Below are 19,661 nucleotides of genomic sequence, written 5' to 3' on the forward strand. Positions count from 1 at the left end.
CTGGTGTGGAGAGCTTCAGGAGGATGGGGAAGAGAACTGACTGAGTCAGATATGGCTGGGGTTCCAGCAGGGATGAAGATGGAGCGAGAAGGACACAAAGGCAGTCAGTCACCAAGGTCCTTAACTGACCAGCCAACCATCTCTGTGTTTAATACCTTTCAGTTCTACTCCTATTTATTGAGTATCTTCTATGTGCCAGGCACTCTTAGGATCTGGTGATAAGAGATTGAAAAGACAAAGACCTTGACCTCAAGGAGCCTACATTCTGGGGGGAGTGGGTGGGTTTACTAAGTAAACAGATTAATGAAGTAAGACAAGATCAGGTGGCAGTGGGTGCTATGAAGGAAATACAGCAAGGGGTATGGTACAGAGGGTCCTGGGGAGAGGGGCCAGGGGGGGAGGGGGGCTTTGGGGAAGACCCTGAAAAGGTGACAGTGAGCTGAGGCCCAAATGAGAAGGATGCTGCCCTGGGACCATCTGGGCAAAGATTCACGTCCAGGAAGAGAAGGCAGGGGTCATGGGGAGGGAGCTGGTGTACTTGCTCCTTCAAGTTTCCTGATTGAGGGAGTCCCTCCAGACAAACGCCCCTCTTCCTCTGAGATGGTCAGAGAGAGACGACAGACAGACATACAGGGGCAAACACGAAGTTGCACACATGCCCCATACATGTACCTTCCTAATTCACCCCTCACCAAGTCCTACCACTTAAGGAAGCCTCCAGGCTCCAACGAGGAGGTTCTAATACTGGGATAATGGGGAGATGGATACCAGTTAAGAGCTGTTTGGGGAGTTCCCATTGTGGCTCAGTGGTTAACGAATCTGACTAGGAACCATGAGGTTGTGGGTTCGATCCCTGCCCTTGCTCAGTGGGTTAAGGATCTGGCATTGCCGAGAGCTGTGGTGTAGGTTGCAGACGTGGCTCGGATCCCACGTTGCTGTGGCCTGGCGTAGGCCGGTGGCTACAGCTCCGATTAGACCCCTACCCTGGGAAGCTCCATATGTCGCGGGAGCGGCCCTAGAAAAGGCAAAAAAACAAAAAAAAAAAAAAAAAAAAAAAAAATCTGTTTGGGGGACATAAAGACACATCAACTACAACCACATGTTCCAAAAGAAACTGAAAAGATAGGGAGGGGGAGTTCCCGTTGTGGCTCAGCATATCCACGAGGATGCGGGTTCCATTCCGGCCTCTCTCAGCGGGTTAAGGATGCGGCGTTGCTATGGCTGTAGGCCGGCAGCTGCAGCTCCGATTGGTCTGGGAACTTCCCGCGGAAAAAAAAGAGAAAAAAAAAAACAGCTTCCCGAGGATACACTAGGATCCAACCTGGACGCGCCTACCGAGGGGCGTGGCCAAGATTCTCCATGGCCCCGCCTCTGGGGTTGGTCCCGCCTCCAGACCAGGCTCCGCCCCTCCCCGTGGGGATGAGCTCTCGCTCTCTCTGCCGTGGACCCAGACTTACTGGGGCCTCTTCCCTTGGGCCTTGACCTGACTGCCTGGGCTCCGTCTCTTGTTTCCTCCGTCCCACACGCAAGAATCCTCTCGACACTGAGGCGCAGGCTCTTCGTTTGCAGTCAGTTGCACGCTGACCCTCCCTCAGCCCGGCAAGTGCTGAGTGCCCTCGCAGGGCGCCCTCTCTCCGCACCGACCCGCTGCCTTCCCCGCGGTCAGGGTCAGCGTTTAGCTGGTTATAGCAATTCGGACCCAACTCGTCACCTTGCTCAGCTCCCGAACATTGGAGGACGGATTGACATTTTCCTTTCAGTCCCAGCGGGCACCTCGGTCACTGGAACTCAGCCTTTCCTTGATGCTTACGTTCAAACGGCTGCACTTCTGGAGTCTCACCCCATTTCCTTCCTACCCCCAAGTTTCTATTTTCTAAATTCTCCTAAAGAAGATGTGCAGAGGAGGTCCCATTGCGGCTCAGCGGTAACGACCCCGACCAGCTCCGATTTGACCCCTAGCCTGGGAATTACCATATGCCGCATGTGCGGCCCTGAAGAAAAAAGAAAAAGAAAAAAGAAGACTCGTAGGCCTCTTCGGCCTTTGGCCTCCTCCACGTGCCTTCTTTGTGCCAGCTGCCATCTTGGAGGTGGGAGTAGGTGATGGCGGGAAAAGGAAAATGAGAACTATAAAGTAAGCTCTCAGAAATATTCCACGTATATTTATTACCTATGCTCAGTTGTTTTGGTTATCGTTGGAGCCAGCTCCTGCTGGTTTCTCTTAATTAATTTTAATTAATTAATTTTTTCCCACTGTACAGCAAGGGGATCAAGTTATACATTCCCCCCGCTTTGTTCTGTTGCAATATGAGTATCTAGACATAGTTCTTAATGCTACTCAGCAGGATCTCCTTGTAAATCTATTCTAAGTTGTGTCTGATAACCCCAAGCACCCGATCCCTCACATGGTTTCTCTTAATTTATAAGCCAGGCCCCAACACCAAATCTCAGCCCCCTTCAGTTATTCTTTCTGGGTAAAGTTGTCCTGGGGTGGACCAGGTGAGTTGAATAAACCCAGTCTTGCTCCTCTGGCCACAGATGATTGGATTGGGGTTTGGCGCTTGTGCCAAAGGGATTGGTTATAAGAAAGGCCAGCTCGGGGAGTTCCCGTCGTGGCGCAGTGGTTAACGATTCCGACTAGGAACCATGAGGTTGTGGGTTCAGTCCCTGCCCTTGCTCAGTGGGTTAACGATCCGGCGTTGTCGTTAGCTGTGGTGTAGGTCGCAGACGCTCGGATCCTGCGTTGCTGTGGCTCTGGCGTAGGCCGGTGGCTACAGCTCCGATTCAACCCCTAGCCTGGGAACCTCCATATGCGCGGGAGCGGCCCAAGAAATAGCAAAAAGACAAAAAGAAAGGCCAGCTGCTTTGGAGTGGCTTACCAGGAAAGTCTTGGGTGGTTCCATATTGGATGGTGGCAAAATGACCCACTAAAACCCATCAGTAAAAATGCTGGATGCCAGAGTTCCCACCATGGCACAGTGGATTAGGTTTTTGACTGCAGCGGCTCGGTTGGCTGTGGAGGTAAGGCTGGCCACAGTTGCAGCTCAGATTCAGTCCCTGGCCTGGAAACTTCCGTATGCTGTGGGTGTGGCCATAAAAAAAAAAAAATTCTGGATGCCCACAGAGAGATGGGCGATTTGAGCTGGGGGGCTGATATGTAGTTTTGTGTCTTGCCTAACTCCAGCCTCCCAAACCACAAAGGGTTGTGCAGCTTAGGAAGAACAAAAGTCCTCTGCTCCTTTAGAATCTTTTCCGTATTAGCTAAGTTTCTTTAGCTGCAAGTAACAGGAGCCAACTGGCTTTGCTTGAGCCATCCTGATAATTTATGGGGTTATCAGAAATTTAAGAACAGGCTGAACAACCCCCTGGGAGGGGGTGGGATGTGGGCTGTCCCTCCAGTCTGTGAGACAACATCATATGGAATTTAATTTTAGTTTTTTTTCCTTGGCTCTGCCCTTGGCATGCAGAAGTTCCTGGGCCAGGAACCTAACCTGCGCCACAGCAGTGACGACACCAAATCGTTAACTGCTAGGCCACCAGAGAACTCCTTGTACAGGTTTTTGGATCAACATAGGTTTCATTTCACTTGGGTGCCATCTAGGAGTGGGATTCCTGGGTCATATGGTAAGAGTATGTTTAACTTTATTAGAAAGTGGCAATATGGAGTTCCCGTCGTGGCACAGTGGAAACGAATCTGACTAGGAACCATGAGGTTGTGGGCTCGATCCCTGGGCTCGCTCAGTGGGTCAAGGATCCGGTGTTGCCGTGAGCTGTGGTGTAGGCTGGCAGCTGTAGCTCCGATTAGACCCCCTAGCCTGGGAATCTCCATATGCCAGGAGTGCGGCCCTAAAAAGACTAAAAAAAAAAGAAACTGTCAATCTGTTTTCCAAAGTGGCTGCATTCCATTTTGCATTCCCACCAGCAATCCATGAGAGTTCTGGCTGGTGTCCTGCTCTGTGTCTTGGCTGGTACTTGCTAGTGTCAGTTTTGTTATATTTTTTTGTTTTGTAGGTCATTCTCTTAGGTGTATAGTGGTATTTCATCCTGGTTTTTTTGTTTTGCTTTTTAGGGCCACACCCTCGGCATATGGAGGTTCCCAGGCTAGGGGTCTAATTAGAGCTACTGCTGCCGGCCACAGCCACAGCCACAGCCAGGCCAGATCCCAGCCGCCTCTGTGACCTACACCATAGCTCAGGACAACGCCGGAGCCTTAACTGGCCAGGGATCGAACCTGAAACCTCATGGTTCATAGTTGGATTCATTTCCAATGCGCCACAATGGGAACTCCTCATCGTGGTTTTAATTTGTGTTTCCCTAATGACTAATGATGCTGAATATCTTTGCATGTTCTTATTGGGCCACTTGTATATCCTCTTTGGTGAAGTGTCTGTTCAAATCTCTTGGCCTTTTAAACACTGGGTGGTTTATTTTCTTATTATTTTGTTTTGAGTGTTCTTTATATATTCTGAATATAAGTCCTTTAGCAGATATATGATTTTAAAATATTTCCTCCCAGCTTATGGGGTGGCTTGTCTTTTAATTATTTTGTGTTTCTCAAAAAGCAGAGATTGGAGTTCCCGTCGTGGCGCAGTGGTTAACGAATCCAACCAGGAACCATGAGGTTGTGGGTTCGATCCCTGCCCTTGCTCAGTGGGTTAACGATCCGGCGTTGCCGAGAGCTGTGGTGTAGGTCGCAGACGCGGCTTGGATCCCGTGTTGCTATGGCTCTGGCATAAGCCAGTGGCTACAGCTCCGATTCCACCCCTAGCCTGGGAACCTCTATATGCCACGGGAGTGGCTCAAGAAATGGCAAAAAGACAAAAACAAACAAACAAACAAACAAACAAAAAACAGAAATTCTTTTGTATATATATATGTATCCAATCCCAGCCAGATCCTTTAACCCACTGTGCCAGACCTGGGATTGAACCATTGCCTCTACAGTGACCCGACCCTAGCAGTCAGCTTCTCAACCCACGCCCACAGTGGGAATTCTGGGATTTTTTTTTTTGCTTTTGCTTTTTAGGAATATGGAAGTTCCCAGGCTAGAGGTCAAATTGGAGCTATAGCTGCCGGCCTACACCACGGCCTAACCCACTGAGCAAGGCCAGGGATCAAACCCGCATCCTCATGGATTCTCGTCAGTTTTGTTTCCACTGTGCCATGAAGGGAACTCCCTGGAAATTCTTAATTTTGCTGTCACTTCTCGCTTAGTTTTAAGCGGCAGTAGAAGGTAATGGAATTTCTCACAGAGGCAGAACCAAGCAAGCAGGACACACACTGGCAAGGGGGTCTGCTCATCATTTCCCCCTGAGCCTAAAGCCCAAAGGTCACAGGGCATCCTGGGGAAGGGGGCCCAGTAACTCAGATCTTCTATAGCCTTGTTCTTTTTTTTTTTTTTTTTGTCTTTCCTAGGGCTGCTCCCGCAGCATATGGAGGTTCCCAGGCTAGGGGTCTAATCAGAGCTATAGCCTCCAGCCTATACCAGAGCCACAGCCACACGGGATCCGAGCTGTGTCCGCAGCCCACACCACAGCTCACGGCCACGCGGATCCTTAACCCACTGAGCAAGACCAGGGATCGAACCCGCCACCTCATGGTTCCTAGTCGGATTCATTAACCACTGCGCCACAGCAGGAACTCCTATAGCCTTGTTCTTTACTCAGTGTGTTATTCTTGGACCAGCAGAATGGGCACCACCTGGGAGCTTGTCTGAAGTGTGGCATCTGCATTTTAACGAGCTGCCCAGGTACATTTAGAGTTTGAGGAACACTGCCACCAACAGGCCCATATGAACGAAGGATGCAAAAGGGACGGAACCTTGCAGGCCATGGATTCTGGGCACTGAGATATCCTAGCAATGCCAGGGGTCTACTGCAAGGGAGAGTCATGCTGGTGTTTGTACTGGGGCAAGATGGCCTGGAGTAGGATTGTTTCTGTGCCATGTAGGCAACAGAGCACATCCACATGGACAAAGAATGATCAATAAGACTGTGTTTTGTTTCTTTTTAAAGATTTTTTTTGGAGTTCCCGCTGTGGCTCAGTGATAACAAACCCGGCAAGTATTGGTGAGGACGCAAGTTGTGGCACAGTGGAAATGACTCTGACTAGTATCCATGAGGACGCCGGGGTTCGATCCCTGGCCCCGCTAAGTGGGTTAAGGATCTAGCATTGCCGTGAGCTGTAAGTTGCAAATGGGCTTGGATCTGGCGTTGCTGTGTCTGTGGTGTAAGCCAACAGCTGCAGCTCCGATTCCACCCCTAGCCTGGAAACTTCCATATACCCAGGATGTGGCCCTAAAAAGACACACACACAGAAAAATTTTTTTTGGCCACGTCCTTGGTGTGAGAACGTTCCAGGGTCAGGGATCCAACCTGAGCCACAGCAGTGACAGGTCCTTAACCTGCTGAGCCACCAAGGGAACTCCAAGCCCATGTTCTAAGACCAAGTCCATCTTTTTTAGGTTATGGTTAGGACTAAAAACTTTTTGGAACTCCAGGAGAAACTAGAACAGATCCAAGGAAGAAAATGCAGTCTTGGAGTTCCCATCGTGGCTCAGCAGTTAACAAACCCAACTAGTATCTGAGAGGACTCAGGTTCGATCCCTGGCTATGCTCAGTGGGTTAAGGATCTAGCACTGTCACTGTCATGGCGTTGCCGTGAGTGGTGGTGTAGGTCGCAGACTCGGCTTGGATCCCATAGCGTTGCTGTGGCTGTGGTGTAGGCTGGCAGCTGCAGCTCCTATTGGGCCCCGAAAGGCTATATTCTGTAAGGATGTCTAAGCACCTGCACTTACAGGTGGAACGAGAGGGGACCCCTACCTTCTCAGAAAGCTCCCAGCCTTGCACCCCATTCTGGCGGCAGCTCTGTACCTGTGTGAGCACGGTGACCATTATTTTTTGACTGCTCAGCTTTCTTTCTTTGGGGGGACAATCCCTTCCCAGGCGCATGTAGTTCTGGTGGGCTGTTGGTCAAGGTCTCCTGTGACCCAGCCCAGGCCAGTGAGACCCTTGGGATCTGGAGGTTGGAGGGGAGGTGGAGGAAACGCTGGGTAGAGACACCAGCTCTGGCTAAGGCTTCATCCATGTTCCCCAGGTCTCTGTTTAGTTCTCGGCCTGGATGTTGCACTCCCGCTTTGAGTCTGTGTTCACTTGGTATCACTCCAGTACCTTTCCTTTTGCCTAACTTTGTCTGGGTTCGTACTTGCAACCAAAGAACTCTCACTGATACAAACCTCACAGGATTGTTGGCCAGCACTGCTGTGAGCCCAAAAGGCGCCTTCATGCCTTTAATCTTGTGGTTAAAAGGCAGCCTCTCTGAGTAGATGTAGGGGTAGTTGGCTTGGCAGGGAGCAACAGAACAAAGTGCCTCTTCCTCCAGACCACCAGGGCCCCCTTGGCGGGGTCTGGCTTACGGAGGAGGATGCAGATGGGAGTTCACATCTCACTCATCCCCCTCTGCTGTGTGCTCTTGTGCAGTGCCCATCCTGCACAACCTTACACAGAGACCCTGTTGTCCGGTCCCCACCCTTCCCTTCGGCTCTGCTTCTTCCTTCCACCTTCCAGTTTACCTCTTCTAGGCTTTTTCTTGGGCGACATCAAGGCTGATAGCAGCTCTGTTTATTTTCGTAGCTATAGTTAAGTCTTCCGTGCTTTGTCCATCTGTTGATTCTAAAAGTTGAAACTCAGTTAACAGTGTTTACCTTGTATATTAATATAAATATTTTTCATTGCAGAGCTAATAATCACTAAGATTACATTTCATTTCTTGAGGAGATACTGTTGGACTATTTTTAATTGCCTTTTGAAAAATAGTATTTGAGAAGATCCTGTTGTGGCGCAGTGGTTAATGAATCCGACTAGGAACCATGAGGTTGCGGGTTCGATCCCTGGCCTTACTCAGTGGGTTAAGGATCCGGCATTGCCGTGAGCTGTGGTGTGGGTTGCAGATGCGGCTCAGATCCCGCTTTGCTGTGTCTCTGGTGTAGGCCAGTGGCTACAGCTCTGGTTGGACCCCTTGCCTGGGAACCTCCATATGCCACGGGTGCGGCCCTAGAAAAGGGAAAAAAAAAAGAAAAGATGAAAAATAGTATTTGATACTTTCATAGGGTTATGTGAAATATATATGTTAATTTTAAATGATTCTTTTTTTTTTTTTTTTTTTTTTTTTTTTTTTTTTTTTTTTTTGTCTTTTTTGTCTTTTGTTGTTGTTGCTATTTCTTGGGCCGCTCCCGTGGCATATGGAGGTTCCCAGGCTAGGGGTTGAATCGGAGCTGTAGCCACCGGCCTATGCCAGAGCCACAGCAACGTGGGATCCGAGCCGCGTCTGCAACCTACACCACAGCTCACGGCAACGCCGGACCCTTAACCCACTGAGCAAGGGCAGGGACCGAACCCGCAACCTCATGGTTCCTAGTCGGATTCGTTAACCACTGCGCCACAACGGGAACTCCCAAGTGATTCTAATATAGCGAATACCTGTGCACCTATCCCTGAACTTGGGAACCAATAACCTATTGCCCGTAATGTGTATGTCTCAGTGTAACTTTCCTTGCTCGTCCCATGTCCCTGCCTCTCCTGAGAAATAGCCAAGATACTATGTTTTGCATTTATTATTCCACTGCTTTTTAAAACATATCTGCAATTGTAATAGTACGTATGCTTAAACAATGTTTTGCTTACTTGTGCTTGTTTATGACCTCTGTATTGGTATCATATTGGAGTTTCCATTGTGGCTCAGTGGTTAATTCACCTGACTAGTATCCATGAGGACGCAGGTTCGCTCCCTGGCCTCCATCCGTGGGTTAAGGATCTGGCATTGCCGTGGGCTGTGGTGTAAGTCACAGACATGGCTCAGATCCCGCGTTGCTGTGGCTGTGGTGTAGGCCGGCGGCTACAGCTTGGGACTAAGAGGTCTCTGCTCTGGCGCTAAAGGGGAAGATGGGCAGCCCGGGGTGTAAGGGCCACGCTTCTCACCAAGTGGGCCAGAGAAGAGGAGGAGGTTGGTTTGCAGAGAAAAGAACAAGATGCTGAAGGGAGGAGCAAGACCAGAGTCTCGTATATGGTCTGAATATGTGCGTCCCCCAAATTCGTAAGTGATGTTTGGGGGAACTCCACTAACATGAATAGGATTAGGGTCCCTGTAAAAGAGACCCCACAGAGCTCCCTAGCTCCACATAAGGACATGGAAAGAACTCTGCTATCTGGAGTCGGGCTGTCATTTGACCATGCTGACTATGACAGCCCCGTGATCATTGCCTTCCAGCCTCCAAAACTATGAAAACTAAATTTCTGTTGTTCATAAGCTGTGCAGTCTGTGGTATTTTGTTATAGCAGCCTGAAAGGATTAAGACACAGAGGAAGAGTCCTCACAGGATTTGAATTTCTGGAATTCCTGTTGTGGCTGTGGGTTAAGAACCTGACTGGTATCCATGAGGATTTGAGTTCCATCCCGGGTCTGCTCAGTGGGTTGAGGATCCGGCATTGTCATGAGTTGTCCTTTGATGTGGCTCAGATCCTGTGGTGTAGGCTGGCAGCTGTAGCTCTGATTCCCTAGCCTGGGAACTTCCAAATGCCCCAGGTGTGGCCCTTAAAGAAAAAAAAAGAAAAAAAAAAAGATTCGGATTCCTGATGCCAACCATTCTGAGGTCCAACTGTGACCTCATGATACATAATTAACTTCCCTTTTGCTTAAACTAATTTTGGCTCTGTTCCATCATTTGCAGCCACTCATATGCAAGGATGCCTGCCAAACACTGTTTTTGTTCCTTTTCCGTTTGCTAGTGAAAGAATGCAAGAGAATTGAAATGACAGCAATAATATCCACTTTCTGGGAATGTATAAGGGACCAAAGCGTGCTTTTCACTCATTATCTCGTTCAATACTCAAACCAAATCTAGACAAGTATTATTGTCCTGTGTTACAGAGAGTAACTTGGGCATGAAGGGGTTCTATGAGGAAAGCCCTGGTGGTTAGGCAGGTTGAAGATCTGGCATTGCCATTGCTGTGGCTCAAAGCACTGCTGCGTCCTGGTATTTTTTTTTTTTTTCATCTTTTGTCTTATTTTTGGGCCCCACCCGCAGCATATGGAGGTCCCGGCAGGCTAGGGGTCTAATCGGAGCTGTAGCCGCCAGCCTACACCATAGCCACAGCAACACAGGATCTGAGGTGCATCTGGGACCTACACCACAGCTCACAGCAACGCCAGATCCTTAACCCACTGAGTGAGGCCAGGGACGGAACCTGTGTCCTCATGGATACTAGTTGGGTTTGTTAACTGTTGAGCCATGACAGGAACTACTGTGGCCTGATTTTGATCGCTGGCATGGGTGTGGCCAGGAAAAAAAAAAAAGAACCCACATGATTCCTCCAGGTTCATAAGGCATTTAGAGGAAGGCTTATTATTTATCCCTCTGCCTGTTGGACCCAAAAGTCTGTATTCTTTTTTTGTTTGTTTGTTTCTCTTAGGGCTTCTCCCGAGGCATCCAGAGGTTCCCAGGCTGGGGGTCGAATCAGAGCTGTAGCCACTGGCCTGCACCACAGAAACACCAGATCCAAGCCAGGTCTGTGACCTACACCACAGTTCGGAGCAACACTGGATCCTTAACCCACTGAGCGAGGCCAGGTATTGAAACCAAAACCTCATGTTTTCTAGTTGGATTTGTTTCTGCTGCGCCACAAGAGGAACTCCCAAGAAGTCTGTATTGTTAACCACATGTTTCATTGTATTCACAAAGTGAACCAGCTCCGATGGGATTCAGACTCATTCCAAATTTGAAAGGCTCTCTCCTCATGAAAACTCCAGGGCTAACCGAGGTCTGGAAGCCTCTGTGGGTGACTCAGATTTATTTTCTGAGATCAAAGGGAGGTTAGAAAAATCTCAGACTGTGTGACACCCCCACATCCCTTCCTTACCGTCCTCCCCCTTCTGGTGTTGAGAAAAAAAGAAGCGAAAAAGGTAAAAAGAGGGAAGGAATGGCAACTGGGGACCCGCAGTGAGTAGAGATGGGGGAAGCAGCGAGAAGGTTGACGACACCTGTCAGGAGCTTGTCTTGCTGGGGACAAGCTCCTCCTCCTTCCTCCTGCTTCCTCAGTGAGCACTTGGTGGGAGGGTGAGGGCAGAGGACCCGGGAAGAGAAAAGGAGACCCTCAGCGACCACTGCTCTTAGCCGACGGGAGGCATCAGATCCACAGTTCTGAGTTGGGATCCGAGGAGCATGGCTTAGAGATAGAGTTGGAGCTGAGCTGCAGCCCCCCTCCCCCATTTGACGGCCTTCCCAAGAATATTCCATGGCAGTTAGGGGCCCTGTGCTGCTGAATGGGCTGTTTTTCCCAGATCCCAGGCCCTGTGGTGGCCACTGCTCTGCCTGATGAAAATATTTAAAGATGAAGGGAAGGGGTGATGGGGTGGGGGATAGAAGGGGGTCAGGGGGTGCTGAAGATGGGGACAGGGGACATTAGGCATGAGCTCCCTGGGTCAGAAGGAGAAAGCGATGAGCAACAGGAACCTGGAAAGGGCTGGGAGGGCTGGGAAGCGGGAAGGGATGGAGGTGAGCCTGGGACGCGGTGAAGGGGTCCAGAACCGAGGCTCCAACCCCGACAGTAGCAGGGAGGTGTCTGTGGACTACCAGCTGGAGCCTTGCCGAAGCTCTCTGCTGCCTCTGCAGTGGAAGATTACACACAGCTCCCGCTGGGTAGCGCAGGTGTTGGCCTCAGAGCTCAGCCTGCTCGCCTTCATCCTGCTGCTGGGCATGGTCTTTTCTAAGAAATGGCTGTACCTCTCGAGAAGCCGCTTCCACCAGCACTGGCCCGCGAACGTTACCACCAAAATCTACACATCGGCTCATATCATGTCCTTGGGGCTCCTGCAGATCTGCAAATCCAAGAGCTGTGCCAACGCCGAGAATGGGAAAGGTGAGGTCCTTACTCTCCCACGCCACCCCAGGGCTCCAGCCTGCCTTGGCCTCGACACCTGCACCCTGGTATTTTGGGCCCCTCGCTCTGGTCATTCCCATGTTTTTCGTTGGGTTTGTTTGTTTGTTTGTTTGTTTGGCAGGTAAGATGGTTCCTCTAGTCCTGAGATCGCAAGGATCATTTTTCCTCCCCATCTGGCCAAACTGATTCTCTTGACACAATGGAAAATATCACTGATTTTGATGAAGTGCTGAGCCAAGGCTGTGCCGACAGAAATGTGGGTGCACGTGAATCACTCATTAATGCCATAGGTCACTGTTATCCTGGGAGAAGAGCCCCAGGGAGGTGGGGAGTTCCTTCCTCTAGACTCGCACGCCCAGAGCTTGAGGGGTCCTCAGCAGGCTCGCCCCCAGGCCCACATGCCCGCCAGCACGTCTTCCCTGCTGCCCGAGGCTTTGCTTTTCTGGGCCAGCTCTGGGTTTCCATGCCTGTTTACCTGGCTTCTTGCTTCCCAGGGTTCTTGCAGCTACTTCATTCCCTATTCTTGTTAGTTTCCTGTCTGCTGTCCCCTCACCTCCAAGGAATGACCGACCCTCCTTTCTCAGCACTTGTGGAAAACCAGAGCTTTTAACCTCCCCCAATTCCACTTCTTTCCCTGTTAACATTTTTTTTAAAAAGTTACACGACTATGGGAGTTCGCGTCGTGGCTCAGTGGTTAACAAATCCAACTAGGAATCATGAGGTTGTGTTCCATCCCTGGCCTCGCTCAGTGGGTTAAGGATCTGGCGTTGCCGTGACCTGTGGTGTAGGTCACAGACACAGCTCTGGATCCCCAGTTGCTGTGGCTGTGGTGTAGGCCGGTGGCTGTAGCTCTCATTAGACCCCTGGCCTGGGAACCTCCATATGCTGCGGGTGCGGCCCTAAAAAGCAAAAAAAAAAAAAAAAAAAAAAAATTGCACAACTATTATTTACTTTTATTTTGAAAGTAATCCATCCTTATTCCAGTCAATTTGGGGCAATAAAAACTGTCATTTCTTGCACCTTATTTTATTTGCTTAATTTAATCCTCTATTAACCCTAAGAACAAGAGATAATTATCCTTATATTGCAGATAAAAAAACTGAATTACCTCGCTCAGGGTCATACAGCTATTAATTGGCCAATTTAGGACCACTCCTCACCTGCAGATTCATAGGGATCCAACTAATAATGGCAGGTTTACAGTAATTCAGGTGTGTCTGGCTCAAAAACTCATGGAAGCACCTACAGTGCTAATGGCTGTTTATTTAGCCCTCATTTTTTTTCCAGGTTTCTTTTTAATTTTTTAATTTAATTAATTATTTTATTTTTTGGCTATACCCTTGGATCAGTGACGACTCCAGATCCTTAACCTGCTGAGCCACCAGGGAACTCCAAATTGAATGAATTTTGAATGATTTTTACATGTTACATTCATTCATCAAAAATAATTTTAGGAGTTCCCGTCATGGCTCAGGGAAACAAATCTGACTAGCATCCATGAGGATGCATATTTGATCCCTGGCCTCACTCAGTGGGTTAAGGACCCGGCATTGCTGTGAGCTATGGTACAGGTCACAGATGCAGCTCAGACTCCACGTTGCTGTGGCTGTGGTGCAGGTCGGCAGCTACAGCTCCTATTCGACCCCTAGCCTGGGAACCTCTGTATGCCACAGGTGTGGCCCTAAAAGATACACAAAAAATTTATATCTTTAAAATTATTTTTATTTATGTTATTTAAAAATTTATGCGATATACTGTTTCCATAAATCAACTAAATAGATTTATCACCTTTTTACCTGACTATTTTAATTACCTGTTCATGGCAAATTTATTTCTGGTTTTATATTTGAGAAAAAAGCAACAAAATTTGTTTTTTGTTTGTTTTTTGTTTTTTAGGGCTGCACCCACAGCATATGGAAGTTCCCAGGCTAGGAGCTGAATCGAAGCCATGCCTGCTGGCCTCCACCACAGCCACATGAACTGGGATCCAAGCCTCAACTGCGACCTATACCACAGCTCACAGCAATGCCAGATCCTTAACCCACTGAATGAAGCCAGGGATCAAACCTGCATTCTCATGGATCCTAATTGGGTTCGTAAACCGCTGAGCCATGAAGGGAACTCCCAACATTTTTTTTTTTTTTTTTTTTTTTTGGTCTTTTTAGGTCCGCACCTGCGGCATATGGAAGTTCTCAGGCTAGGGGTCAAATGGGAGCTGTAGCTCCTGGCCTACACCAAAGCCACAGCAACTGGGATCCGAGCTGCATCTGTGACCTACACCCCAGCTCATGGCAACTCCAGATCCTTAACCCGCTGAGCGAGGCCAGGGATCGAACCCACAATCTCATGGTTTCTAGTAGGATTCGTTAACCACTGAGCCACGACAGGAACTCCCAACAAAGTTTGTTAATCATGAATTTTTTTTTCCACATGTGGCTGTTCCCACATCATATGGAAGTTCTCAGGCCAGGGCTTGAACGAGAGCCCCATTATAGAGATGACACTGAGTAGTTATGTTGTGAGCCACAGGGGAAATCCAATCTTGACGTTTTTGCCGTGTTTAGTATCCTTTGGAATAAGTTTCCCAAAGTGGGTTGAGTAGATCAAAGAGTATAACTATTTTAATAAAATTTTCCATGTGGCTTTCACGAAAGTACGAGAGCAATTGATGCTTCCACTTACACTGTATGAAAGGCTATTTCTTAGTACCTTTGCCAGCAATGACTAACTTTGTTATTTTTTAAATTGTATTTTATTGAAGAATAGTTGATTTACATTGTGTTAATTTTTGCTGTACAGCAGAAGGATTCGCTTTTACATATATATTCTTTTCATATCTTTTCCATTATGATTATTAACTTAAAATACAGGAATATATGATTTTTTTTCTGATTTTAAAAAAGTTGCAGTTATTGTTAGAAATGCAGAAAGAGGAGTTCCCGTTGCGGCGCATTGGAAATGAATCCGACTAGGAACCCATGAGGTAGCGGGTTCCATCCCGGGCCTTGCTCAGTGAGTTAAGATTCGGTGTGGCCATGAGCTGGCGTGTACGTTGCAGATGCGGCTCCGATCTGGCGTTGCTGTGGCTGTGGTGTAGGCCGGCAGCTGTAGCTCTGATTAGACTCCTAGGCTGGGAACCTCCATATGCTGCGGGTGCGGCCCTAAAAAGCAGAAATAAATAATTAAAAAAATAAAATAGAAAAAGAAATGCAGAAAGGTTAAAGAAAATAAAAATCACCTAAAATTTCTTCGCACAGATATAATCACCATTGACTTTGTAATGGATTTACTTCCAGTCTTTTGTGTCTCTCTATAAAATAAAATATTTTTATTTTGACGACTATATATGTACATAGATATAGTTGTCTTTTGAGGGCCACACAGGTGGCATATGGAAGTTCCCAGGCTAGGGGTCTAATTGGAGCTACAGCTGGTGGCCTATACCACAGCTCACGGCAACGCCAGATCCTTAACCCACTGAGCGGGGCCAGGGATTGAACCCGCATCCTCACGGTTCCTAGTTGGATTTGTTTCTGCTGCACCATGATGGGAACTCTGACAACTATATATTTTTAATATTTCAAAGGTGTAGTCGTTCTATATGCTCTGTGTTGCAAACGCCACTTTTCACTGATAAGCATTTATTCATATCATAAAATAATTATTCTATGACATTGTGTGTGTGTTTTTTTTTCCTTTCTGCTTGTACCATGGCAAATGGAAGTTCCTGGGGCCAGGAATCAAACCTGTGTCACGGTAGTGACCCAAGCCACAGCATTGACAAAGCCAGATCCTTAACCCACTGAGCCACAGAGGAACTCCTTGTCTATGATTAAAATTTATTTGATTATGTAGTATATGAACAGAGTGAAAATTCAAAAAATGCAATAGGTTACATGGTGAAGTGAGCTGCCCACCTTTGGCCTCCAGGCTCCCTCTGTAGTTTCTTCCTAGAGACGATCTGTTTGGAGATAAGCATCTATCATATCTTTTTTTTTTTTGTTTTGATGGCCACACCTAGGGCATATGGAAGTTCCTGGGCTAGGTGTCAAATTGGAGCTATGACCAATAGCAACACCTAGGGCAACACCGGATCTGTGGTGATGCCTACGCTGCAGCTTGTGGCAACTTGGGATCCTTAGCCTACCGGGCGAGAGCAGGGAATCGAACCAGCAGGCTCAGAGAGACACCATCAGGTTCTTAACCCACTGAGCCACAATGGGAACTCTATCATCATTTTGTTTTTCTGTTGTTGTTTTTGCCTTTTTAGGGTCATACCCATGGCATATGGGAGGTTCCCAGACTAGGAGTAGAATAGGAGCTGCAGCTGCCGGCCTACACCACAGCCACAGCAATACAGGATCCTTAACTCACTGAGTGAAGCCAGTGATCGAACCTGTGTCCTCATGGATGCTAGTCAGGTTCATTTCCACTGCACCACAACGGGAACTCCTGTATCATCATTTTGAATGAACACATAAAATCTAATATATGAGTACATTACAATTTATTTAATAAACCTCTTTTTTGTTGTTGTTTTTTTTTTTTTTTTGGTCTTTTGTCTTTTTTAGGGCCGCACCTGCAGCATGTGGAGGTTCCCAGGCTAGGGGTCTAATTGGAGCTGTACCTGCTGGCCTACACCACAGCCATAGCAACGCCAGATCCAAGCCTCATCTGCGACTTACACCACAGCACACGGCAACACCAGATCCTTAACCTACTGAACAAGGCCAGGGATAGAACCTGCATCCTCATGGTTACTAGTCAGATTCGTCTCCACTGAGCCACGACCAGATCTCCTTATCAAAGCTGTTGTTAGACCTATGGATAACATGGTTCTGATCTGCCGCTGCTGTGGCTGTGGTGTAGGCCAGCAGCTGTAGCTCTGATTAGACCCCTAGCTGGGAACCTGCAGATGCCATGGCTGAGGCCTTTAAAAAGCAAAAAAAAAAAAAAAAAAAAAAAAAAAAAATTTCAAGAGGAAGCATTGCTGGGTCAAAAGGCCTTAGCAATTCATATTTGGGGGTGAGGATAGTTGTGGCAGGTCACACATCAAAAATGCTGCCCACCAGTGGTGTGTGAAAGCATCTCTTTTCTCTAAATCCTTTCCTACCCTAGATATCATCAATTTTGTTTTGATCTTTGATGATTCAGTTGGCCAAAAATCACCTTTAATTTGCAGTTGTTTGTGTTGAGTTTCACGTGTGTATTAGACATTCATATTCTTTGGAGAATTGCAGTTCATGTCTCTGCCCCGTTTTTCTATTGAGGCATTTGTTTTCATATGTTTGGGATTATCAAACAACCTCCACATCAAGAATCTTTGCCCAGGGAGTTGCCGTTGTGGCTGAGCAGAAACGAATCTGAGTAGCATCGATGAGGATGCAGGTTTGATCCCTGGCCTCGCTCAGGGGGTTAAGGATCCGGCATTGCCGTGAGCTGTGGTATAGGTCGCAGACATGGCTCAGATCTGGTATTGCTGGGGCTGTGTCGTAGGCCAGCAGCGACAGCTCTGATTCGACTCCTAGCCTGGGAATCTCCATATGCTGTGGGTTCGGCCCTAGAAAACCAGAAAAAAAGAAAAAAAAAGGGGGGGGGATCTTTGCCTATTTAATAAGTGAAAGTAACATTTTCTTATTACCTCTTGTTATCTTTGGTTATTAAGGGGCCTCAACCTTTTCTGAGTTTGTTCATTTGATTATATTTTGTCTCTGGTGAATCTTTTGTTCGTCTTGTTTTCTTATTTCCCCTAGACAGTTTCAAGCTGTGGACAAATCACCCGGTCCTTGGGGTGGCCAAGATAACCTTCTGCCTGGCCTTGGGGCTGGGCTTCCTCTTCACCCTCTGGTTGCACCTGCCCTACATACCTGGTCTTCAGAGATTGCCCTTCTTTGGCTGGATTGGGACTGTCATGAGCTTCTGCGAAGGTGCCCTCTCGCTCGGGAAAAGGTCCTTTAGTCTCTCCTAGCCCACATTGTCCTGGCACTTCTCCCACTTCCTTTCTCTGGGAGTAGGGTAGGGGTTTTATGGGTGGTGCGAGAAGACAGCTGGTAGTTACTGACTTGAGAACCGAGTTCCAACAACCTGGTCACTGGAGGGGTGGAGGGGTTGATTCTCATGCACCTCGGGGGCTGTGTACCCTGTGCGCCGATGGGAGCTCAGCAGATGAGGAAGAGTCCCTTAGGGATTCTTGAGTCAGAATAAGACTTCTCTGCTTCCTGTCTCCTAGTTTTCTTCATTTTCTTCACCCTCATACTGTTCCCTATTAATGTCTGGATCTTCGAGTTGAAGAAAAATGTATCCATCCCCATTGGCTGGAGCTATTTCATTGGTTGGCTGGTATTTATCCTATATGTCACCTGTGGTGAGTGTCCTGGAGGGCCCTGGGAAGGAGGGGACATGGGTGGGCCAGGGTAGAGAAAATGTGGAGGGAGCAGGGGCTATCAGTCCCCAGGGATGGGTTCTCGGGGGCTTCTCTTCCCTCTGGCCTCACCCTGCCTGCCCCTCTCCTCCCATTCTCCGACTTGCTCTTCCCCCATCCCCTTGTCCTTTCCCAGCGGCCCTCTGCTACTTCAACCATTCACGTTTCTGGTGTCTGATTCTGAGCCATCCCTCTGGCACCGTGTCCTCCAGCAGCAGTTCCAGCTCCATCCAAGACACTGTGAATGAGCAGGTTGCCTCAACCATGACCATCAGCCAGGAGGAAGTCTTGGATCCGGAGTCAAAGATGGCAGCTCTGTAACCTTCTCTGAACTCCTCGCACCAAGTTCTGTCCATTCATCTGAATCCCTCTCCTCCTCCCTTCCCCTAAACTCTTGAGTAGGTCAGCCCTCCTCACTGCAAAGGAATTAGAGAGGGAGGACTTGAGGCCAGCTTTGTGCACCTCTTCCTTGTTCCTGCCTTGCCTGCAGCTTAGATGATGTGGAATAAATTGTCTGTCTCTTGTTGATCACGTCCAGCAGTTGTTGAGATAAGACAGTAGTCTGAAGGATGGGAGTTCCCATCATGGCACAGCGGAAACAAATCTGACTAGGAACCATGAGGTTGCAGGTTCGATCCCTGGCCTTGCTCAGTGGGTTGGGGATCCAGTGTTGTCGTGAGCTGTGGTGTAGGTTGCAGACGTGGCTCGGATCCAGTGTTGCTGTGGTGTAGGCTGGCAGCTGTAGCTCCGATTTGACCCTTAGCCTGGGAATCTCCATATGCCTTGCATGCAGCCCTAAAAAGACCAGAAAAAAAAAAAAAAAAAAAAAGACAATAGTATGAAGAAGGAGAGGAAGGGAGAAAGAACAAGTTTCCCTGTTCCTCCTGCCTGGGAGCCTTTGGCATCCTACAGTCCCCAAACCTGCCCAGCCTAGCCCATAGCACACTGGTACACAGGCAGACATCTCTGGAGAGAGCTACGCCTTAAGCGTTGTTACCCCATCCCAGGATGTACTAGCAGGTAGGGGGAGTCATCAGGAGGGAGAGATCACCAGTGAACTTTCCGGTTTATTCAGAGTGCAGGGTTCAAGAGGAAAATGGCCCCAGGTAAGAAGCAGGTTAAACAATGAGAGTACGAGAGGGGGTGTGGCAGCCATCCCACCCTCAGTGTCCCACTCAGAGGACTGAGAATTCACAAAGCCCTGAGCCTGGATACCACCAGCAGCAGCTCAAACTCTATTTCCACCACCCTGCTTCCACCTCCAACCCCTTCCCCGTCTCCACCTCTACCACCTCCTCCACCATCACCTC

General features: G+C 48.3%; 1 protein-coding gene across 4 annotated transcripts; it reads left to right on the top strand.

The window, feature by feature from the left end:
• On the top strand, window positions 10,599-18,882 carry ODF4 (outer dense fiber of sperm tails 4). Of its 4 annotated transcripts, NM_001202461.1 has the most exon segments (5): window positions 11,307-11,382; window positions 11,862-11,909; window positions 17,684-17,857; window positions 18,160-18,294; window positions 18,488-18,877. In NM_001202461.1, coding segments are annotated over 3 exon segments (336 nt in total). In that variant the 5' UTR covers window positions 11,307-11,382; window positions 11,862-11,909; window positions 17,684-17,841; the 3' UTR covers window positions 18,673-18,877.

The sequence above is a fragment of the Sus scrofa genome, chromosome 12 (assembly GCF_000003025.6).
Source record: "Sus scrofa isolate TJ Tabasco breed Duroc chromosome 12, Sscrofa11.1, whole genome shotgun sequence".
NCBI classification, from domain to species: Eukaryota; Metazoa; Chordata; class Mammalia; order Artiodactyla; family Suidae; genus Sus; species Sus scrofa.